At 39.1% G+C, this 25750-nt stretch overlaps 1 protein-coding gene and 1 non-coding gene across 8 annotated transcripts in view; one reads left to right on the top strand and one right to left on the bottom strand.

The window, feature by feature from the left end:
* TCF12 (transcription factor 12) overlaps positions 1-25750 on the bottom strand; it is an 884529-nt gene that overhangs the window by 9245 nt on the left and 849534 nt on the right. For 6 of the 7 annotated variants that reach the window (XM_050796814.1, XM_050796815.1, XM_050796816.1 and 3 more), the window contains 3 exons: positions 17486-17600; positions 16424-16586; positions 6404-6636 (listed from right to left, as the gene is read on the bottom strand). In XM_050796814.1, coding sequence (XP_050652771.1) covers positions 6404-6636; positions 16424-16586; positions 17486-17600 — 511 coding nt within the window. The remainder of the gene's footprint in view (positions 1-6403; positions 6637-16423; positions 16587-17485; positions 17601-25750) is intronic. The other variant, XM_050796820.1, reaches the window with a different exon arrangement.
* Positions 1014-1117, top strand: LOC126960458 (small nucleolar RNA U13). Its single transcript, XR_007728002.1, has one exon. It is a non-coding gene; the product is annotated as a small nucleolar RNA U13 (small nucleolar RNA).

Below are 25750 nucleotides of genomic sequence, written 5' to 3'. Positions count from 1 at the left end.
TTCCTAGAGTCAGACAAAGAACACTTCTGGCAGGAGGAACAATACTATGGCAGACTCTAGGAAATGTGAAGTAAATACACAACTTTGCTTCAGAAAAAGCTAAGGCTACTCTTTCATACCTCTTGGTGTGAGACAGAAGACCACAGCAAACGTGTGTTAAGTAGCCAGAAATGTCTGGTACTTCTCATTACCTGCAGGGCATGAGAAATATGTCTTCCAAAATTTCAATTAGGGGAATTCAATCTATTGACTTCTTATGTAGCTGAGGACTTCACTCTCTTATAACATCAACTTTGCAACATGTTTATAGCAAAACTTTTGGCACTCACTAGTCACTTCTGACATTATTATGACTAGGAAAATATTTATGTTATTACGACTATATGGAGATAGCTGCCGAAGTAAGAATTTTACAGTAGCCTGGGCAAGATAGTGAGACCCTGTCTCTACAAAAATTTAAAAATTAGCGTTCTGGTACCCGCCTGTAGTCCCAGCTACTTAGGGGGTTGAAGTAGGAGCATCACTTGAGCCTGGGAGGTTGAGACTGCAGTGAGTCATGATTGTGCCACTGCACTCCCGCCTGGGCAAGAGAGCAAAACCCTGAGGAAGAAAGAAAAGGAAAGGAAAGAAAAGAAAATACAAGACAAGAAAAGAAAAAAAGGAAAGGAAAGGAGAAAGAAAAAACAAAAGGAAGGAAAGAAGACACAAGGAAAGAATGAAAAAGAAAGAAATAAAGGCAGAAAGAAAGCATAAGACAAAAAGAAAGGAGAGAAAGAAAAAGAAAAAAGGAGGAAAGAAAGAAGAAAAAGAAAGAAAAGAAAAGAAAGAAAGAGAGAGAGAGATGGAGGGAGGGAGGGGGAGGGACAGAGGGAGAGAGAGGGAGGGAGGGAGAGAGAGGGAGGGAGGGAGAGAGAGGGAGGGAGGGAGAGAGAGGGAGGGAGGGAGAGAGAGGGAGGGAGGGAGAGAGAGGGAGGGAGGGAGAGAGAGGGAAGGAGGGAGGGAGGAAAGATTTGATCCTTTTGTAGTTCATGAGCATGATGACTGGGTGTTTACGAGTGTGTGTGAGATGTGCCACCCTCCAAATTTGTTATGACCTCAGCACATTGCCCATCTGACCTTAACTTGGAAAAAAAAAAGAGAAAGAAAAACTTTTTTTTTTACAGTAATTGCTCCCTTGCTCATATAACTGTTTATTTTTCCTATAGTTACTTGTTTTTTCATGTTAGTAATGCAAATTCCATCTCCCCAACCCCACCACTGAATGCTCCAAGAGATCTAACAAATGTCTATCAATATATTTTCCTAATCTTGAACACATCGTATTATCAATTAATTCCATTTTCTTTCCTTGGAAACCTTTCTTCTGCTGCTAATAATATTCAATTTTCAATGGATTAGTTGCTCTCTAGGCCCAGTAGCTCTTGTCATGGGATTTCTTTTTGCTGTTTTTCTATGTTAAATCCTTTGTTTCCTGGATTCTATAGCATTTGTCTTTGTTGATTATGCACTTATTTGGCTAAAGCATATGTTCCAGATGCTTTCTGAAGAAATATACATGAGCCAGGTGTGGTGGCTAATGCCTGCAGTTCCAGTTACCTGGAAGGCTGAGGTGGGAGGACTGTTTGTGCCAGGAGTTTGAGACCACCCTGGGCAACACAGTGAGACCCTGTCTCTATTTTTTAAAAGAATGTACAAGGAAGGTAAATTTTTAAAGGATTTGCATATCTGAAATATCTTTTTTTTTTTTTCTTCTTTGGGATAGGTTCTCACTCTGCTGCCCAGACTGGAGTGTGGTCCTACAATCATAGCTCACTGCAGCCTCAATCTTCTAGGGCTCAAGCGATCCTCCCACCTCAGCCTCCCAAGCAGCTGGTACTACAGATGTGAGCCACCATGCCCAGCTAATTTTTAAAAATTTTTAAGAGATGGGGCCTAATTATGTTGCTCAGGCTGGTCTCAAGCCATCCCCTAGGCTCCAGCGATCCTCCTGCCTTGGCCTCCCATGTGCTGGGATTATAGACATAAGCCACGGTGCCTAGCCAACTCAATTTTTTTTTTTTTTTTGAGACGAAGTCTCACTCTGTCGCCAGGCTGGAGTGCAGTGGTGCAATCTTGGTTCATTGCAACCTCTGCCTCCTGGGTTCAAGCGATTCTCCTGCCTCAGCCTCCCTAGTAGCTGGGACTTCTTGTGTGCACCAGCACACCCAGCTAATTTTTGTATTTTTAGTAGAGACGGGGTTTCACCATGTTGCCAAGGATGGTCTCGATCTCTTGACCTCGTGATCTGCCCGCCTCAGCCTCCCAAAGTGCTGGGATTACAGGTGTGGGCCACTGCGCCCGGCTGCCAACTTAATTTTTATTTAGAGACAGGGTGGACTTGGCACTGTCACCCAGGCTGGAGTGTAGCAGCATGATCATAGCTCGCTTCAGCCTCAAATTCCTGGGCTCAAGTGGTTCTCTTGACTCAACATCCCAAGTAGCTGGGACTACAGGCACACACCCAGCTTATGTGGAATAGTTTCACTCTACTTTCACCTTTGATTGTCTGGCAACGTATAGAATTCTAGGCTGAAACTGGCCAGGTGTGGTGGCTCACGTATGTGATCTCAGCACTTTGAGAGGCTGAGGTAGGTGGATCACCTGAGGTCAGGAGTTTCAGACCAGTCTGGTCAACATGTAAAACCCTGTCTCCACTAAAAATATAAAAATTAACTGGGCATGGTGGTGTGTGCCTGTAATCCCAGCTATGGAGGAGGCTGAGGCAGGAGAATCACTTGAACTCAGAGGGCAGAGGATGCAGTGAGCCAAGGTCACACCACTGCACTCTAGCCTGGGTGACAGGGCGAGACTCTGTCTCAAAAAAAAAAAAAAAAAAAAAAAAAAAAAAAAAAAGAATTCTAGGTTGAAATTATTTTCCTCAGAAATTTGAAGGTACTGCTCCACTATCTCCTGGAATCCAGTACTACTGTCCAGAACGCTGATGATATTTTGATTCTTGTTTCTTTATCTGTAAGCTATTTATATTTTATCTCCAGAAGCTTTAGAATATTGTTTTTACCCTAATGCCCTGAAATTTTATGATTATGTATTTTAACTTCAGGGCATTTAAGAAATCAATGTGTTTAGCACAAGATTAGATCTTACCACTCTTGAGACATGTATTCTTTGGTACTTAGAAACAAATAAGTAAGTACCACTATTCCATCGACTTTCTATCCTACATGCAGCTTTTGCTATTTCATCTGCTATGGTCTCCTCTCTCATTTGTCATTGTGGGTTAAAATAAATGTCATTTTTATTTATGTTAGTGGGAATGTAGGAAAGACTGTAGTATCATCACTGCATATGCTAAGTCTACCACATTTAACCATCTCATTGCACCAGAATCCCCTGGGGGCAAGGTTTGGAACTGTTTGAGAAAAGAAAAGCTTCAGGTGCTTCTGGGACCAGCCAGATTTCAAAACCACTGTCCTAGACCATTTATCTTCAAACTCACTTGGAGAACAGGAAACTGAAAATCTAATAGTTCTCTTATCACTAAATTATCAAAAGAACAGTGAGCTGACTGAGCTGACCTGTGAAAGAGCTTGAGAGGAGGAAATGTTTAACCACTGAGTCCTGAGTAATGCCGACAGTACAAACTTGAAGGTCATTTGTTTAATAAAAATGGCAAAGGTATAAATAACGTAGTCAGGAAAATGGAAAAGCTTAAATTGGCAGTGGGGACTTAGGGTTTGACAGGTGGGGCAACAAGGCACAAAAAATGCTCTGGCACAATCTGAGGCTTAGAAGAGAAGCCACTCTTCTCACTCTTCTCTGGGATGAACTGCTAGACCTGGGTCAGCTTGCCTCCTGGTAAAACTACTTATCCAGGGATTGTGACAGGTTGGGTCACAATCAGATACAGTCTTGAAGCATCATCCCAAACCAGAAGGGAAGCCCGAGTGCAGAGGATGCCCAAATAGGTCATGTAAACAAAAGCTGATTTTATAGAAAGTGCTGGATCAGGGACTGCGAAGGAGGGTCCCTGTAGGGATGAAGAGGCTCTCACAAGTGATCAAGTCACCAAAATAACTCAAAACTATAGGTAAATCAAGGAAAAGACAGTGGCTATACAAAACTCTGAAGGTGTTGCCAAAGACAAGGCACAGGTACTGTGGCCTGTATGAAGGGTTCTAAACCCTATATGACAGCCACCATAGTGTCCTTCAAGGAGCCTGAGCCCAGGCATGGTGGCTCAAGCCTATAGATGCTTGAGGCCAGGATTTCAAGACCAGCCTGGACAACAATGAGACCATCTATACATACATACATACCTACATACATACATACACACATACATGTCTTACAAAGATCCCTGGGCTTTTATGTAAAGTCCTAAGACAAGGCTTCAAGCCCAGCCTGAAGGCAGGGGAGAAGTAGGCTTTTCTGAATATCAAAGCAATCCCTAATGAAGTTACAGTTCAGTGTATTTGAAATCTGTTCAAACTCTCATCAAAGACTCCTTAGACAGAGCTTTGCAGAACTGTATGAAATAGTCAGTACCCATAACAGACCAGAAAGTCAGTAGTAAGAAAGCCTAGATGATAGATTTTCTCTCAGACTCAGCTTTTCTGTTCTAGGTGCCCACATGGAACCACCGCAAATTCCAATGTTACAAATGAATAAGGTCCATCTAGGCATGGTAGAATTTATGTTTTATTTATTTATGTTTGTGTTTTTCAAACACAGAAGTATTTCTCGTTTTAATGGCTTAGATCTGAAGTAGGTATCTCTGTGTTTAAAAAAAAAAGTTTTTTAAAACACAAATGACTGCATTCTGATTCTAATGCACTACAGGAGGAAAAGATGCTGTGTACTAAAATAAATTCTGGTACTCCTCTTGACCAGACAGTAAGATTTTCACAGCTGAGATGGAGGCAGTGGCTTTAACAATAAATGGCTGGGTGAGGTCAGGGTAGAAGATATCCTGGGCTGAAGAGGAGGAGGAGGAGTGTACTTGAACTACTGAACATAGGTGCCTTGCTGCCTTCAGAGCGAGACAAAGGGTGTCAGACACAATTCAAGAAAAAAAAAAAAAAAAAACATTGGTAAAGTGACAGGAGGTATCAGTAGTTCAAGGAACCACTGCTTCTGCCACAGGTGAGTGGGTAACAATCTGCCTCCTTATGGATATCCCAAGGGAGTCTATAACTCTTTGAAGATTAGGTTTCATTAACATTTATACTCCACAGATATTTCAAGGACCTTGGGAGAAGAGGAGCAAGTATCCATTTTTAACGTTAGGTTGATTATACACAAAATGATCTATCCCTCATTCTTATTCATTAAATATATTGGAGGGAAGTGGATGAATTAACTACTACTGTATATATTTCTGCAAGTTTGTTTAAGTTCTCTAACTCTGGTTTTCCTAAGAAAGAGTACCCGTTCTGCAATTTATGCTGAGGCTCCATGGCTGTAGTTTTCAAGCATCTGCCCACCCTATTCTTTTTTGAACCTTCTTCACACAAAATCAAAAGAATTCCTCTCAGAGAGACTAGTGGTCAGATCTGGAACCTAGGGCCACATCTATGAATTCCTTGCAAAAAGGCTTAGGATATTTTAAGACAATATGTAAGTATATGGAGAAACTCAAGCTTGATGGTAAAACCTCTTAAAGACAAGAAGTTTCTATTATTTGATAACCCAGGGTCTAGGACATCGCTGGCTGGAACACAGGAGGTATGCAATAAATACACATTGAACAAATGAAGTTTCAAAGGTTCTTCAAGGCTGCAACAAACTTCCTGAAAAATGAGAGTCAGCAGTGGGTGAGCTGTTTTGCCCTTAAGGACACACAGGCATGCCAATGTATGTTAGCCCAAAAAGTTTTTGGTGTTCCTGATCTGGGGTCAACAAAGAAGCCCTGAGACCTTATTTATATGGGTGTAAAGGTATCTGGCAAAGGCAGAAGGGACCATGACAAGGCATCCTATTAACCAGCAGGGCATGGTAGATACTCTAAAGTAGAGCAGGCAAGAAAATGAATACAGAGAAGTAGGAAACACATAAAGAGCAGGGAGGAGGGCAGGTCCAGGCAGGTAAATTTGATGGTTGAGAGATCAGAAGCAACCAGAGCAAAGGGACACAAAGCACTACTGCTGAGCAGCAGGTAGAGGCTGTTTGTTCTCTGCTTTGTTTCACAGAATTACTCTCTAATGGTCGAGAACACTGAGCCCACAGATACTGGGTAATACAGTGAGACAGAGGTGAGAATACAAGAAAAACGACCCTGATGATACAGTAGCAGAAGTACTGGGAGAAATAACAAACAACTTCCCCAAGCAGAAGAGCAACTATAAACAGAAATGTCTGCCCATCTGAAGCAGAACAGTTATACATCTCGGCTAAACCTACTTACCTCTGACTTGCTGTTCTAGACTAAGGATGACTGCCACAGCTTGATGAAGAATAAGGAGTTTTGTTTGGGGTTTTTCACTCTTCAAGTGAAGTTGACACATTCGGCCAAGCTCTTTGAATGCTTCATTAATATCCCGCACGCGTAAGCGTTCTCTGGCATTGTTAGCCATCCGCCTCTCCTTCTCCCTTTCTATCTTCTGTTCAGGATTCAAATCCTCATCTTCATTAGTACTGCTAGAAAATAAAGTAATGACAAAGTCTATTAGGTTCCCTATAAAGTAAGATATGCTGATTGTGCATAACTATAAAGTGTAAAGATGGATATGAAAACTACCTATAAATTTTGTAAACAGTTGTAATAGGTGCAGTTAACATGACTGTATATTCCTTTCCAATTTTTCTTCAATGCACATATGCAGTCATATAGTTGAAATATACCACATACACACACTCTGAAGTGCATTTTTCATTGCACATTATAGCATAAAGATTTCTCCAGAAACTCTTCATAAATATAAGATCAACAACTACATAATATACCAGCACCTTGCTACACAAAATGTGATCCACAAATCAGCAGCATCAGTATTACTGGGAGCTTATTAAAAATACTGGAGTAGAATCTCTCAGGTTCTACTCCCATCTTACTGAATTAGAAGCTGCATTTTAACATGTTCCCCAGATGACTGATACATTACAGTTTGAAAGCCCTCCTAGTACATGAATGTATAATTTACTTAGCTTATGCTCTTAAATATACTCTGGCGGTTACCTGGTAAGAAGAAAGAAGGAAAGCTTAAGATACAGATTGAGAGAAGTATCTCAGAAAATGGCTATTTTTTGTTCTAGAGAGAGATTATCATCAGTGGTGATGATTATAAAACACGGGAGAAAAGACACAATTTTTTTGAAGGGCAAATTGGCAAAATGAATCCAGAGCCTTAATGTTTATTACCTCTTGATCAGCAATTCCAACTTTGGAAATTCATCCTAAGGATATAATTAGAGATGCACATAGAAATTTATGTAAAAGGAGATGATCACAGAATTATTTACATTAGAAACATATTGGGATCTAATAATAGGAAATAGGTTAAATAAATCATAGTACATTCAGACAATGCACCGTTATGTAGTTTCTAAAATCAAGCTGCAGATTATGCTAAGTAAAAAAAGCCAGTCATGAAAGATCACATACATACTCTACAATTCCATTTACGTGAACTTCTAGAAAAGACAAAACTATGGGAACAGAAAGCAGATCAATGGCTGCCAAGGACCATGGGATTGAGGAAAGGGACTCACTACCAAGGGGAATAAGGACATTTTTTGAGGTGGTGAAAATATTCAACATTATGAATATGGTGGCTGTTATATAACTTTTACACTTGTCAAAATGACAAAATATACACATTTTAACATACATACAGACTGTATATTTAAAATTAGTGAATTTTATTATTACATGTGTATTAAGCCTCAATAAAGCTGATCCAAAACAAAAACACAACACTTTAAAAAAATACATTGTTGAGGTGGGTCACTTCCAAGATGGCCGAATAAGAAGAGCTCTGGTCTCCAGCTCCCAGCAAGATTGATGCAGAAGACGGGTGATTTCCGCATTTCCAACTGAGGTACCTGGTTCATCTCATTGCGAATGGCTGGACAGTGGGTGCAGCCCATGGAGGGTGAGCTGAAGCAGGGCGGGGCATCGCCTCACCCAGGAAGCGCAAGGAGTTGGGGGATTACCCTTTCCTAGCCAAGGGAAGCCATGAGTAACTGTACCTGGAGCAGCAGTACACTCCTGCCCAAATACTGCGCTTTTCCCATGGTCTTTGCAACGAGCAGACCAGGAGATTCCCTCCCGTGCCTGGCACAGTGGGTCCCAGGCCCATGGATCCTTGCTTGTTGCTAGCACAGCAGTCTGAGATTGACCTGGGATGCTTAAGTTTGCCCGGAGAAAGGGCATCTGCCATGCTGAGGCTTGAGTAGGCAGTTCTATGCTCACAGTGTAAACAAAGTGGCAGGGAAGCTCGAACTGGGTGGAGCTCACTGCAGCCCAGCAAGGCCTACTGCCTCTCTAGATTCCACCTGTGGGGCAGGGCGTATCTGAACAAAAAGCAGCAGACAGCTTCTCCAGACTTAAACAGCCCTGCCTGACAGCTTTGAAGAGAACAGTGGTTCTCCCAGCATGGCATTCGAGCTCCGATAATGGACAGATTGCCTACTCAAGTGGGTCCCTGACCCCCATGTAGCCTGACTGGGAGACACCTCCCAGGAGGGACCGAAAGACACCTCACACAGGCGGGTGCCCCTGTGGGACGAAACTTTCAGAGAAAGGATCAGGCAGTAATATTTGCTGTTCTGCAGCCTCTGCTGGTGATACCCAGGCAAACAGGGTCTGCAGTGGACCTCCAGCAAACTCCCTACAGACCTGCAGCTAAGGGGCTGGTCTGTCAGAAGGAAAACTAACAAACAGAAAGGAATAGCATCAACATCAACGAAAAGGACATCCACACCAAAACCCCATTTGTAGGTCACCAACATCAAAAACCAAAGGCAGATAAAACCTTATCTTTGTGGGGTTTTATCTACCCAGCCAGAGCAGAAAGGTTGAAAATTCCAAAAGCCAGAACGCTGTTTCTCCTCCAAAGGGACACAACTCTTCATCAACAAGGGAGCAAAACTGGATGGAGAATGAGTCTGACAAGGTGAAAGAAGCAGACTTCAGAAGGTCAGTGACAACAAACTTCTCCAGGCTAAAGCAGCATGTTCTAACCCACTGTAAGGAAGCAAAAAACTTTGAAAAAAGGCTAGACGAATGGCTAAATAGAATAACCAGTGTAGAGAGGACCTTAAATGACCTGATGGAGCTGAAAACCACAGTACGAGAACTTCGTGAAGCATACACAAGCTTCAATAGCTGATTCGATCAAGCAGATGAAAGGGTATCAGTGATTGAAGATCAAATTAATGAAATAAAGCGAGAAGACAAGATTAGAGAAAAAAGAGTGAAAACAAATGAACAAAGCCTCCAAGAAATATGGGACTACGTTAAAAGACCAAATCTACGTTTGATTGATGTACCTGAAAGTGATGGGGAGAATGGAACCAAGTTAGAAAACACTCTTCAGGATATTATCCAGGAGAACTTCCCCAACCTAGCAAGGCAGGCCAACATTCAAATTCAGGAAATACGGAGACCACCACAAAGATACTCCTCAAGAAGAGCAACTCCAAGACACATAATTGTCAGATTCACCAAGGTTGAAATGAAGGAAAAAATGTTAAGGGCAGCCAGAGAGCAAGGTCAGATTACCCACAAAGGGAAGCCCAATCAGACTAACAGCGGATCTCTCAGCAGAAACCCTACAGGCCAGAAGAGAGTGGGGACCAATATTCAACATTCTTAAAGAAAAGAATTTTCAACCCAGAATTTCATATCCAGCCAAACTAAGCTTCATAAGTGAAGGAGAAATAAAATCCTTTACAGACAAGCAAATGCTGAGAGATTTTGTCACCACCAGGCCTGCCTTACAAGAGCTCCTGAAGGAAGCACTAAACATGGAAAGAAACGACTGGTACCAGCCACTGCAAAAATGTGCCAAATTGTAAAGACCATTGACGCTATGAAGAAACTGCATCAATTAATGGGCAAAATAACCAGTAGTATCATAATGACAGGATCAAATTAACACATAGCAATATTAACCTTCAATGTAAATGGGCTAAATGCCCCAATTAAAAGACAGAGACTGACAAATTGGACAGAGTCAAGACCCATCAATGTGCTGTACTCAGGAGACCCACGTCACGTGCAAAGACACACACAGGCTCAAAATAAAGGGATGGAGGAAGATCTACCAAGCAAACAGAACAAAAAAAAAAAAAAAAAAAAAAGCAAGCAGGGGTTGCAATCCTGGTCTCTGATAAAACAGACTTTCAGCCAACAAAGATAAAAAGAGACAAAGAAAGCCATTACATAATGGTAAAGGGATCAATGCAACAAGAAGAGCTAACTATCCTAAATATATACACACCCAATACAGGAGCACCCAGATTCATAAAGAAAGTTCTTACAGACCTACAAAGAGACTTACACTCCCACACAATAATAACGTGAGACTTTAACACCCCACTGTCAATATTAGATCAACGACACAGAAAATTAACAAGGATATCCAGGACTTGAACTCAGCTCTGGACCAAGTGGACTTAACAGTCATCTACAGAACTCTCCACCCCAAATCAACAGAATATACATTCTTCTCAGCACTACATCGCACTTATTCTAAAATTGACCACATAATTGGAAGTAAAACACTCCTCAGCAAATGTAAAAGAATAGAAATCACAACAAACTGTCTCTCAGACCACAGTGAAATCAAATTAGAACTTATCAGGGGGGAAAAAAAAAGTAAACAGTGGTTAATTCTGAATAGTGGGGTTTCTTGTGATTTCTGTGTATACTTTTCTGTATTTTCTAAATTTCTGTAATGAAAACAGACTACATAATCAGAAAAAAAATATGAGGGAGATGCTCTGTAACAGCTTATAGAAAGTTCTATTTATGATTCAGATATAAATTACTGACCATGGCTTCTCAGAACCTTGAAATAATGTGCAAAAATATCAGACATTTTTACCTCTTCTTTAATACCCTGAGTATTCTAATAAAAGAACAAGTACACAGGCCAGGCATGGTGGCTCATGCTTGTAACCTAAGTGGTTTGGGAAGCTGAGGCGGGCATGGGGGAACTACCTGAGTCCAGCAGTTTGAGGTTATTGTCCACTGTACTCTAGCCTGGGTGACAAACAGAGACCCTGTCTCTAAAAAGTATGTAATATCTTACCTACTAATCACTAAGAATTATATAAATGCATTCTTTTGACAAAAGAAAATCACTGGTTCTTTGACTTCAAAAGGGCTTTTAAAGATCAATGAGCCCAATGGTGTCCACAGATAGCCACTCACTAGAATCTCCAGGAGCACTTAAAAAACACAGCTTTCCAGATCTCACTACCAGGGATGCTAGACTCACTAATTTAGTGAGTTTGGGTTGGGGCCTAGGCACCTGTATTTCTAAAATGTTCCAGGGTCTGTGCAGCAGGGCTGAGAACCACTTCAAGACCTAGGATCACATAGCTAATTGGTGGCAGTATAATGATGAGATGTCAGGTCAGTGCTCCATGGAAGCAAGCCTACACCATACACTTAAAATTATCACCATAACATTACCACTGTAACAGTAGATACAGCATCGTTATTGAGTGCTTACTGCGTGCTATACAGTGTGCAAAGGGTTTTACATGCATCATTTTCAGGTTATTCCTACAAGAATCCTGTAACAGAAAGTCTGTTTTTAGAGAAGAAGAAACTGAGCTCAAAGACTTGCCCAAAGTCACTTGGCAAGTATGTAATGGAACCAGAATTCAAACCCTTATTTTGTCCAAGGGTCATGTTATTAACCTATTCATTATTATGGACTATTACTAACCTATTACGCTGCCTCCTAATTTCTGATGACCTATAATATGGGTCAGCAAACTGATCTATGAGCTGGTCATCCGTATTTGTAAGTAAAATTTTATTGGAACAGCGATACCCATTTGACTTTGGCTACTTTTGTGCTATGATGGCAGAGGTGAGTAGCTGTGACAGAGACTGTATGTCCAATAAAGCCTAAAATAGTCACTATTTGGGCCTTTATAAAGAAAGTTTGCTGATTCCTGATCTATAAGATGATGAATACAGAGGAAAGATGTAAATTGTTTCCCTTAAAATTCTATTTGAATGAAAACTATGTAAGAGTTAAGATGCCTCCATAGAGTGGTCTCTGAATTCCTTGACACAGTTTTTCCTTCCTTATGCCCCTGATAGTTGAGTACAATGCATATTAAAGTAACAACATTAACATCATAAGATTTCCTTTTTCCCAAGATAAATGTTTAGGTGTTGAAAACAGTGAGAATGTCAAAAGAGCAAAAGGACCCGTTTTAAGTACGTGAATGACAGAAAGGACCATTCTGCTTCTTTTAGTTTTATCTACTATCCTCATTGCGCCATAATTCACCACAAAGAACGATGTTTTAAATCTGTATAACATATATACATATCATTGATAAATAAGTATGTATGCCAAGAAATAGGGTGTACCACAAATATACTAAATGATCTAACTTTTAAATTTTCATCAAAAAAAGTATTTTTTTTTAGAGACAGCATTTCTGTGTGAGCCAGGCTAGAGCGCAGTGGCATGATCACGGCTCACTACAGCCTCAAACTTCTGAATTCAAGCAATCTTCCTGCCTTACCCTCCCAAGTAGCTGGGACTACGGGCGTTTGCCACCATGCCCCGCTGGTTTTTATAACTTTTTGTAGAGACAGAATCTAGCTATGTAGCCCAGGCTGGTCTTGAACTTCTGGTCTCAAGTGATCCTCCTGCCTTAGCCACCCAAAGTGCTGGGATTATAGGCATGAGCCACTGTGCCTGGCCTAACTCATCTAATTTTAATGTAGAACTGGAAGAAAAATTTGAAGGAAAAATCTGGAAATCACTTGAAACTAATGTACTATGTGTCTTTATTCACACTTCAAAGCAAGGTCAAGTCCATTTTCTAGAAAACTCCATGACATCATTCTGTCTAGAATACTTCCTTTTTCATACTTTTCTCAAATTACTATTTAAATGTTTGTTAAAAACAAACATTTTTTGAGAAGGACCGATGGTAAATATTCTCAGCTTTGGTGGGCCATATAGTCTCTGTGGCAACTATTCTAGTCTGGCAATGCAGTATGAAAACAGTCACAGACAATGGGTAAATGAATGGGGCATGGTGGTGTTCTAATAAAACTTTATAAAAACAGGCAGCACCCGGGCGCAGTGGCTCACACCTGTAATCCCAGCACTTTGGGAGGACGAGGTGAACAGATCACTGGAGGCCAGGAGTTTGAAACCAGTCTGGAAAATATGGTGAAACCCTGTCTCTACTAAAAATACAAAAATTAGCCAGGCATGGCGCCTGCCTGTTATCCCAGCCACTTGGGAGGCTGAGACTGCAGTGAGCCAAGATCACACCATGGCATTCCAGCCTGGGTGACAGCGAGACCCTGTCTTAAAATACACATGTGCGTGCGCGCGCGCGCGCGCGCACACACACACACACACACACACACACAAATAAAATAATAAAAAAAAAAATAGGCAGTGAGCTGGGTAGGCCCATGGGCCATAATTTGTAGACCCCTTGTTTAATTAAATCAGTCTTACCATATATTTAGCCCTTATATTAATATACAGTTATGAGCCCATAATAACATTCTGGTCAATGAAGGACTACATATATGACAGTGGTCTTATTATATTGGAGCTAAAAAATGTCTACTATCTAGTAATGTAGCTGTGGTAAGGCTGCAGCACATTAGTCATGTAATACATTGTTTGTACAGGTGCTGATATAAACAAACATACTGTGCTGCCAGTTGTATAAAAGCATGCAATGAAGTACAGTACACACTACAGCAAGTCCTCAATGTCATTGATCAGTTCTTGGAAACTGCAACTTCATGCAAAATGACATACAATAAAACCAGTTTTATCATAGGTTAATTGATATAAATAAGAGGTAAGTTCCTAGAGTACATTTCTGGTGATGAAATACCACCAAACTTCTAAATAAAGACCAAAATACACTTCTAATATTAAACAATGAAATAAATGTGAACTATTCATACATTTAAGAAAGACTCATAAAAATAAGTAAGATTATTATTTACCCAATTATTCCAGTTCAGGGTCAGTGGGAGGCTGGAGCCTAGCCCAGCAGCTCAGGGAGCAAGGCAGAAACTACCCTGGACAGGATGCCATTTCATTGCAGGGCACACTCTCACACACACCCACACTCTCTCATACTGGGACAATTTAGACACATTAATCAACCTAATGCACATTTTCGGGGTGAAGGAAGAAACTGGAGTACTCAGAGAAAACCCACATGAGGAGACGTGGGAAGAATGTGCAAACTCTACAATGAAAGAGGCTCCAGCTAGGAATCAATTTTTTTTCTCATCATTTCACAAAATGATGTTTTTTGAGGACCTGCTGTACTTGATAATAATAACTAGTTATGTTATTGGTTTATTTATACTATACTATACTATACTATACTATACTATACTATACTATACTTTTTATCATTAGGGTATACTTCTAACTTAAAAAGAAAGTTGGCTGGGTGCGGTGGCCCACGTCTGTAATCCCAGCACTTTGGGAGGCCAAGGCAAGCAGATCACTGGAGGTCAGGAGTTCGAGACCAGCCTGGCCAACGTGGCGAAATTCCATCTCTACTAAAAATACAAAAATTCACCGGGCGTGGTGGCAGGCACCTGTAGTCCCAGCTACTCTGGAGGCTGAGGCAAGAGAACTGCTTGAACCCGCGAGGCGGAGGCTGCAGTGAGCTGAGATTGTGCCACTGCACTCCAGCCTGGGTGACAAGAGCGAGACTCCATCTCAAAAAAACAACAAAAAAAGAAAAGGTTAACTGTAAGACCTGAAGGCAGGTCCTTTAGGAGGTATTCCAGAAGAGGGCTTTGTTACCATAGGAGATGACAGCTTCCTGCATGTTACTGCCTGTGAAGATGTTCAGTGGGACAAGATGTGGAGGTGGAAGACAGTGATATTAATGATCTTGACCTTGTGGAGGCCTAGGCTAACATGTGTGTTTGTGTCTTAGTTTTTAACAAAAAAGTTTGAAAAGTAAAAAAAAAAATTTAAATAGAAAAAAGCTTACAAAGGCCGGGTACAGTCGCTCATGCCTGTAATCCCAGCATTTTGGGAGGCTGAGGTAGGCAGATCACTTGCGGTCAGGAGTTCCAGACTTGCCTGGCCAACATGGTGAAACCCCATCTCTACTAAAACTACAAAAATTAGCCTGGAGTGGTGAGGGGTACCTGTAATCCCAGCTACTTGGGAGGCTGAGGCAGGAGAATCATTTGAACCCAGGAGGCGGGGGTTGCAGTGATCTGAGATGATGCCACTGCATTCCAGCCTGGGTGACAGAGCAAGACTCCATCTCAAAACAAAAAAAAACCAAAAAAAAAACAAAAAAAGCTTACAAAAGAACTTAAAGAAAATATTTTTGTATAGCTATATAATGTGTTTGTGTTTTAAGCTATCACTACAAGAGTCAAAAAGTTAAAAATAATGTAAAAGTTTTTAAAGTAAAAGACAAACAGTAAGCTAAGGTTAATTTACTATCGAAGAGAAATATGTTTTAATAAATGAAATATAGCCTAAATGTACAGTGTCTGTAAAGTCTACAATAGTGTACAGAAATGTCCTAGGCCTTCACATTCACTCACCACCTGCTCATTGAATCACCCAGAGCAATTTCGAGTCCTGCAAGCTCTATTCAAGATAAGTGCCCTATACAGGTGTACCATTTTTTATCTTTTATTTTTACTGTGCCTTTTAGGTGTTTAGATACATAAATTCTTACCATTGTGTTACAAATGCCTATAGCACTCAGTTCAGTAACATGGTATACAGGTACACAGCCTAGGAACAGGTTAGGTTTGTGAAAGTATACTGTATGTTTGCACAATGATGAAATTGCCTAGCAATGCATTTCTTAGAATATATCCCGTTGTTAAGTGACACCTGACCATATTCAAATACTAATTGATAAAATCTAAATGTCCGTAACACACAATTTAACTTCTTTTAGCTATTTTACCTTCTACTTGTCTAACAGACTAAGCAACTTGAGCGAAGAGATATAATTATATTTTATATATAGTCCCTCAAATGGTGTAGTATGAAGGAAAACATAATTTTGAAATCAAACCTTCATATACTTCTCTTTTATAGGGATGATATGGTGATTGAGACAACATACACAAAAATCCTAACACGATATCTAGAACATAGCTGGCAGTTAATAAATGCATGACACCCAACTTCTCAAGTATTTTTACCTACGGAAAATGAGTAAAATTTAAAACCTGGATGCTAACAAATACCTTGTTCTGCCTCTAGATGAAACCTTGATGTCTTTTTGGGAGGATTCATCATCAGACTTCATGTCATCTGATGAAGGAGGTTCATGAAGGTTTTCATCCTTTTCTTTGTTTTCAGTCTTGATTTCTGTTGTAACAACAGTTCCAGACTGACTCTGCAAGCCACCTAACAAAGAGGCAAAGGAAAGATAAAAGACGAGACGCATTTATGAATTAGAGCTAAGACAATAAAAAGCTTTCTAGCTGGTGAATATCCTTAGCAGTTACAGGGTTAGGATGGAGGTTTGAAGATGTAGGAAAGTATACTATTTAGAGCTGAAAAGAATATGTCCACATCCTTGTGCTTTTTAACAGCATTTATATTTAAAAGAACAAGTCTGACCCCTATGACCAGTCTAATGCTCACTTTTAGGCACTATTTAACAAAAGAACAAGGATGAGAAACAATGGATTTTAGAAACTAACTTCTAAGATGCTGCAGAGGTAAAGGACATAAGCTTAACATCTTCCTGGATACACAGTAAAATAGGCATCACGGTTAAATGTAACTGGGAGAACTTTATTTTGGTGATCTTATTTGCACTTTTAAGTGCTCTATCTTCACACTTATTTGTAAGCTCTATTGGAGCAGTGATCAAGTTTGTTTTTTATCGAAACTGTATGTCTCTTCAATCAAACGATAATCTCTAAAACAACAGCTTCCATCATTCAGAGCTCTCAGTATAGTCAGAAATATCTGTCACTGCCTCTAGGGACCATGAAGACACATTCATGAGGGAAAATGTCTGAGGAAGAGGGACATGACAGAACAGGAAGAGGTAAAAGATAACTGGTAAATACTGAACAATAGTCTATACGTGGATCTATTCACCAATAAGTATCTGTAATTGTCAACCTAGGTGGGCCAGTTGGAACCCTAAATATCTGCTCTCCACAGTACTATCTGGAATTCCCTCACCTAAATGACTTTTGATTCACAGATGTCAATCCAGCTGTGAGAAAGGTGAGAGTGTTTCAAATGGTATCTCTGTCTGCATTAAATCTGAAAACCAACAATACAGTTACCTCTATAATTTTCTTGTGTTTTATGGTTCAGGTCTGTGCTTGAAGTAGTGACTGTACTAGACAGGACTGAATGATTGCCATTGAGACTGACAGAGTCTTCCCGATGAGTTCCAACCTAAAGTTAAAGAAAATCCACAAAAACCCAAAAATAAAAAAATGATCAAGATAGTTCAGGGGCAATAACTGTCCAAATTATTCTACTTGGTTTAATAGAGAAAACAGTATCACTCATCTGATTTCAGCAACTTTTTCTGGATGTCATTACTCTGGTTTTTGGGGAGAATTTCAAAATATTAATACTTCACAGTAGTACTGCTTTTAAATCAAAAGAACACATACCGTTTTTTAAAAATGAAACTTCTAATTTGTAAATTTTAAATCCCACAGAGGGTGTTTGTGAGAAACAAATGAGCTGATAAAGCATTCTATAAGTCACAATGCACTACACATCATAGGGTCTATTAATAATCCTATATAATCAGTCGGAAAATCTATTTCATATAATACCTAAATACATTAAAGTATGCATGAACTGGCATTGAACAAAATACTTCTACATTCCAAGCAATAGTAGTATTTATCTAAGTTTGTCCCTCTATCATATATAGTATCTTATTTTTTCTCTGTCTCCCTTCAAAATTTTTGAAAGAGCAACAAAAGCAATACAAAATTAAAAGAATTTAGGCCGGGCGCGGTGGCTCACACCTGTAATCCCAGCACTTTGAGAGGCAGAGGCAGGCGGATCACAAGGTTAGGAAATCAAGACCATCCTAGCTAACATGGTGAAACCTTATCTCTACTAAAAATACAAAAAATTAGCTGCGCATGGTAGCAGGTGCCTGTAGTCTCAGCTACTTGGGAGGCTGAGGCAGGAGGATGGTGTGAACCCGGGAGGCGGAGCTTGCAGTGAGCAAGATCGCGCCACTGAACTCCAGCCTGGGCAACAGAGCAAGACTCTGTCTCAAAAACAAAACAAAACGAACAAACAAAAAAACAAACAACAACAACAACAACAAAAGAACTAAACAAAAGTTGTGCATTGCTAGGCAGCAAAATTGGCATGTATTTTTATTTTTAGCTTTAATCAAACTTATATGAGTCACAGTTAACCTGAAATAGAAAAGCTAAAGCATGCAAACACCATCAAACAGTCAGCTATTGCAATATTAATATACATAGAAAAACTTGTTACAGATGAAGTTTTCATTAGAATAGTAGCAGACGTGTCAACTAGAAGATTAAGTTTTTAATTAAATAGGTTTATTGCCTGGAGTTATACATGAGAACCACGGTTTTTCAATAAATCCTTCAATCCTAGTAAACTGCCAAGCTTTGAATCCCTCTTGAGTAATTAATATAGCTTTTATCTTCCATGACTTTGTATGATTTTACCCTAAGAGGAACAAATACCCCTATGCGAGTTTATCCTTTGGTTTTTCTGTGAGCTAAACAAAAGGAACCAAAGCAAAATTTTAGGTAATACAGGTCATTTGGTAGTAGATCTAATTAGAATAGATTCGTTCTTCCACCACACTTTCTAAGAAATGTTTGTGTTTTACACTTATTCTCATCTTTATTTTTAAGAAGCCCATTTAGCGGATTTTAAAATTTAATTCAATAGTTACTTTTAAAACGATTTTAGGATTGGTCATTGCTGAGCACTATTTGTGTCACTACTCCCTTAGGTAATAATCATGCATCCACTACACCCTTTTCCTAAACCACACAATTTCACCATGTATTGGAATCACAAAATCTTAAAGCTGGGAAGGGACCACAGAAACTATGGCAGACTTCCATCCCACTTCCCACTTTCAGAAAGTTTCAGTATTTAGTTGTTCCCCTAAAAAACTTGAGAAGAATCTGAAGTACTCAACCTAACAATCAGTAAAGAAATGGACTGTGAAAATTGTATTTAAGAGAGCAAATTATTTTTAAAATGTTTCAAGAAATTCTGTTTCAAGGGTATCATGGTCTTGTTTATTCTTAACGAACGAGGGTGCTTTCTTACTATGAAGTACTCAGTGATCTAAGAGGAAAGGAAGTTCAAAATCCCATTTTATAAAAATAGATATGGGCAAACACAATATAGGGCTGCAAATTCTTTGGAACCTTGGAAGATAAGGCCTACTCTAAAGATTAAATACATCTAGGAGAATTTTGATTGGCTGGGGAAATAATTGTAAGTTAAAGTAAAAGCTGAGGTGTATTTGTATTTATAATAATGTGGACTTGAAACTTCGATGATCCCTGGCAATATGTGCTAATTCTGTTTTTACATAACATTTTGAACTATCACACCAAGTAATTTAAAAGGAAATAGCCTTCTAAAATTTAAATTTTAAACATATGTATACTTAGTGTATGTTACACATGTGAAACATTTTATAGCTATGTAAGGCAATACTACTGACAGTAACAAATTGAATTTTCACTTATCTAAGTGATGATACATCTGCTGAATTCTGATTTCCTTTTACTTCAGTATAAATAATTCTTTGATTTTTTAAAAACTCAACTGTTAAAAAAATGTCTGATCATTATCTAAATAATAAATCTTAGAAATTGTACTTTTCCCTTAAGGAAAATCAGAAAGGGTGCTAGATTTGTTTTGCAACAGAAACACCAGCAAATATTTTTACACTATAGAATAATACAAACTAAGTATTTTCTCACATGAACTTAAACATAGTTTACAAAAGAAAAAATTTAACTGGCACACACAGCAAAAATATAAGCCTTTAAAAAAAAGGCCTCAGACTAGAAGAAGGCTTGAAGTCTGGAGTTTTTCATGTTAATGAAGTTAGCAGGAACTTTTTCTTTGTAACTTGATTCCCCTTGCAAATGGCCCTCATATATTTTCTGGAGAATTTGACTTTCACAGTTCTTACAGTTCTCTTTAACCCTTGCTCTCCTGGGCTCCCAAGTCTTCCCTTTAATCTGCAGCTCCACATTCAAATGGCTCTGTCTACACATACAACAGGTGTATAAACAGTTCTTTGTCTGAGCCTAGAGCCTGTGGGGCCAGCCAGATAGGACTCAGTTTAATTGTTCACCTCGTTAGCATACAGCTGACAGGCTGCGGCTGTTGGGGGAGTAGCAGGGCAAGGCAAACCCCAAGGCCTGCTACCCTCTATGTTTCAATGATTATGAAGAGCTCCAGTTCAGAATAAAAGGCCCATGCCATTAAATGACACCATCCTGCATACTCAATCTTCGCCATCTATGTATGGCCTTACTTTTCTGGGAGCCAACAATGGACTTGTTTCCATTTAATTTGGCCAATGGCTTTAGCACTCACAATGGAAAAATGTTAAATCGAATTAGTTGATTAATAAGAGGTCTTGTGAATTAAGGGACAAACGGAAAAACAGTATGAATTCCTCTTGATTTTGAATTCTATTCTAATAATTTGTTCAATTTGTACTATTCACTGAACACTAATGATTTAAATTAATCACTATTAATTTACAGATTGGTTAAAGGATCTTTATATACTGCCTACTCCAAGATTTTGATTTATCTGGAGAGAGGTTTTACTAGAAACTTGGTAGTATTACATTTGTTATGGTTCCTTTTAAATATTTCCATAAATGTATCACCTCTACGTTTTTCAAATTTAAAAAAAGTTGCCATTTTGAACAATTGTGAATTTTAAAATGTTACCAAAAGCCTTAAAAAGCACTATAATGTAGTCTTAATAAAAATAAAAATTTTAAAAATTGCCCATTTAGGAAAAATTACTTGGAAAGAGTAAAAGAGTGGTTAAAAGTAAAATCCTTCTACTCAGTTGAAACATAGACACACAACTTCTACTGTATTACAAACCCCTTTACTAAAATTAAATACTGTCCAAATGGAAGATTAAAATGATTTCAAATTTATTTTGATAAATGACAAAAATGCCAAGATAATTTTGAATAAAATATTACCCTATTTGCCTATCAGTCTTTACTTAGTCTTAAGTCTCCTGTAACTAAGAAACATATAGTTTCTCTAACTGCTTTAAAATTTAGAAAACAGATATGATTTATATTTTTAAATGATTGTATAAGGCAGACTTACATTTTATAATTTAACATTATTTACTGTGCTCTCATACAAGAATATGTCACTTCTTCAACCACCACTTAACAACAAAAAACCCAAGCAATACCAGAAACTAAGAGAAATGCCTGGATTAAATTTTATCAGGACTTGTAACAATGAAATCAAAAGATCTCACAGATAAAATTTTATCCTATGTCATGAATAATAAACTGTTTTAGATCTGCATCAAGTTTCCATTAGTACAAAATGCTTCGAATTTCATTTAGTTTTGGTTTGAAGTTACTGTCTGATTGAGAAATAACAGTACTTTTCATTAAAGAGAAAGGTCCTTCGATGGAGTTATCTTGTTGGGCCTAGGTACTTAGGTATTACAGCCATAAATCGATGGGATGTACACAAACTTTATACTGCAGAGAGCTCTCTGAAATGCTCAAATGAAATTCATGATTCTCTCTTTTTTTAAAATGGATACAGAATCTCACTCTGTCACTCAGGATGAAGTGTGGTAGTGTGATCATGGCTCACTGCAGCCTTGAACTCCTGGAACAAGTGATCCTCTCACCTCTTCCTCGCAAGTACCTGGGATTATAGGCAGGAGCCATCACATATGGCTAAGATGAGGTCTCCCCATGTTGCCCAGGCTGATCTTGAACTCCTAGGCTGAAGCAATAGTTCCACCTTAGCCTCCCGAAGTGCTGGGATTACAGGTGTAAGCCACCATACATTGCTAAAATTCGTGATTCCTTTTATTTTCAGTTTTCTACTAAAAAATTTTTCTTCTCAGTAGTTTATTCTAAAAGTTTAGCCTTAGCTAAATAAATGGGAACAAAACTAAAGCCAAATGCTGACATTTCAATAGTTCTAAAAACTCTTGATTTCGTGTTTTAAAATTTAAATGACATATCAATATCAAATACTAATGAGGACAAGGAAATGCTTGGCCAAATGGTTACTGTGTCTGTGTAAACTTTACACTGCTAGCAGCCTTGATCACTGACTTGTCTGTACTGCAGATTGGGAGCTGACCTGTCTGTACCTCTATCTAATCAATCTATCAATCTATCTATCTATCTATCTATCTATCTATCTATCTATCTATCTATCTATCTATCTAATCTATCTAAATATATATTATACATATAAATAAATTTATATATATATATATATATTTTTTTTTAAGAGACAGGGTCTCACTCTGTTGTCCAGGCTCAAGTGCAGTGGTATGATCATAGCTCACTATAGCCTCAAACTTCTGAGCTCAAGCAATCCTCTTGCCTCAGCCTCCTTCTGAGTAGCTGGGACCACTGGTGTATGGCACCATGCTCACTTAATTAAAAATTTTTTTTTTGTAGATACAGGTTCTCACTTTGTTGTCTAGGTTGGTTTCAAACTCCTGCTTCTAGCAATCCACCCAGCTTGGCCTCCCAAAGTGCTGAGATTACAGGTGTGAACTACCATGCCTGGCCTGTACCACTTTTATCCTGCCATCAACTCTTACTCTTCCACTATCAGTGTGTCTTGGCTCGCCTCAAGTATTACAATTACTTCAACAAAACTCTCAAACTACTCATGAACATAAGCCAAATGTTACAGGCTCCAAGAAAAAGAAAAACATGCTAGCCCCATTATATCTGCTGGGGTGCCAATTTATGTTATAAATCAGGAATTCCCAAGGTCTGGCCTGGAGCCAAATCTTGACCTTTGTTTTTGTAAATAAAGGAGCTTGTTTTTGTAAATAAAATTTTATTGGAATACATCCATGCCCATCTGTTTTCATATTGTCTATAGCTGCTTTCATATTATATTGTCAGAGTTAAGTAGTTGTGACAGAGACTATATAGCCTACAAAGCTGAAAATATTTACTCTCTGGCCCTTTATAGAAAAAGCATATTGAACCCTTTTCTAAATACTTGGAGGAAAAGTGATATATTTAAACCCTACAATTAGGATTCTGCCCATTAGGATAAAGTTCCATTATAACAAAAATGTCATCTGAATGTTCTGTGGAGGTTGTGAAAATACCTACATTTATCAGAATAATTCTATTCTCTGCAATAAACAAATGGAATAATGAAAAGCAAATGTTTTTGAAAGCAGCTGACCTCATGAATTCTATATGGTGGTACAAAATTGCTGATCAACAAGTGTGTCTGTGATCACTTTGTAAGTTTGGCCACGTAGCCTCCATTATCAGGAGCCTAAAACACACTGAACAACAGCTTGGGCTAGTTGCTGTGGCACTAATGTTGCAGCTCAGACTAAGCCAGACTCACCTCATGTCTCAGGAGACCATTTTTTCTAGACTACTTTGAGATTTTTTTCTTTTTAACTTATGCGAATGCAGAAAAAGATAGACAAACTTCTGGAAAGTTGTAAGAGACCAAAAACAAGGCGGGGAGGGAGGGTGGGGAATTGATTCCAGAATGTAAAACCACATTATTTCTTAGTCATGATCAGTTAGGAGGATGTATGGTTGTGACCAGGGGAAAATAAAAGCTGGAGATTAACTCTTGGAGACAGTTGGCAAGAGTTACAAAAACGTGCTCCCAAAATCACACACTCTGCAAGAATATGAAGAGTTGATGCCATACAGGTGGGCGCTGAGCATGTAAACAAAGGGATCCCAGTAGTACTAATGGAAGTCCTCAGACATGGAAAAGAAACCACCACGATAAGACAGTCTTCCTCAGTAAGATGCCTACGACTCTGAGGGGATAGTCAGTGGCAGACTAATCTTCCTTTCATTCCATCCTTTGGTCTTTTTGCTGAAGCTGAGAACTGAGGACTCAGCAGCTAAAAGGCTTACTTCAGAAGGACAGGAGATGAATACTGACTCACCTAACAGTGTCAGATTTTGTCAGCTAATAACTTTATATTTTGAGGCTAAGCCTGGCAGGTACATCTTATCTCCACTGCTAAAAGTATTACTGATTGTGTCTGGATGAGATGAAAATAGCAGATGATTTCTGGCAGATTTTCCACAGCTCTGTACCCACTAAGGTGGTAAGGACTGAAGAGAAGGCCGTGATAGACACACTGAACAACAGCTTGGGCTAGCTGCTGTGGCACTAATGTTGCAGCTCAGACTAAGCCAGACTCACCTCACGTCTCAGGAGACCATTTTTTCTAGACTACTTTGAGATTTTTTTCTTTTTAAGAATATCTCTGGCTGGGTGCAGTGGCTCACGCCTGTAATCCCAGCACTTTGGGAGGCCAAGCTGGGTGGATCACAAGGTCAGGAGTTCGAGACCAGCCTGGTCAATATGGTGAAATCCCATCTCTACTCAAAATAGAAATATTAGCTGGATGTGGTGGCGGGTGCCTATAATCCCAGCTATTCAGGAGGCTGAGGCAGGAGAATCACTTGAATCTGGGAGGCAGAGGTTGTAGTGAGCCGAGGTCACGCCATTGCACTCCAGCCTGGGTTACAGAGCGAGACTCCATCTCAAAAAACAAACAAAAAAACTATCCCTGCCAGACCTTCTGTTGTTGTTCTGAAGTGGGCAGTACATTCCTTCAGCATATAGTGGGAGCTACTTTCTTAGTTATAAGTTTTAGGGTGCCATCCAATGAAAGAATTTTTCCCTCTAACAGTCCTACTAAAATGCATTAGGTTTTTAGGTGGCTTTGGAGGACTAGATTTTGATAAGTCTCCCTTCCTATTATGGAATATCTGAAATTGGTAAAAAAACAACTTTCTCAAGACAGAAGTCCCATTTTATGCAAACTCCAACTGGGAGGAGCCAGATACATATTAAATACTGTAGCTGATAAGTTGGAATAGGAGCAGTAAGCTAGTAAAAGTGAATAATTAAAAAATCATTAAGAGGTAAGGAATAAGAACTGCAAATATTGCTGCTGAGACTAACTTAAAATTCAAGCATATTGATTTTGAAGTCATGCTTCTAAATAAGGATAAACAGTATTTCAACAAATTATTAATATTCTGCATTCATATTTGTAACAAATTCCTTTAATTATACCATAAAATCATATTTTTTTCTTTCTTTCTTTTTTTTTGGTGAGACAGGGTCTTGCTCTATTGCCAAGGCTGGAGTGCAGTAGCACGAACATGGCTCACTGCAGCCTTGACCTCCTGGGATCAAGAGATTCTCCCACCTAAGCCTTCCATGTAGCTGGGACCACAGGCACACGCCTCTGTGCCAGGCTAACTTTTTTTTATTTTTTTGTAGAGATGGGGGTCTTACTTTGTT

This window comes from Macaca thibetana, chromosome 7 (genome assembly GCF_024542745.1).
Source record: "Macaca thibetana thibetana isolate TM-01 chromosome 7, ASM2454274v1, whole genome shotgun sequence".
In the NCBI taxonomy this organism is placed as follows: Eukaryota; Metazoa; Chordata; class Mammalia; order Primates; family Cercopithecidae; genus Macaca; species Macaca thibetana.
This window is presented reverse-complemented; position numbering and strand designations above follow the sequence as displayed.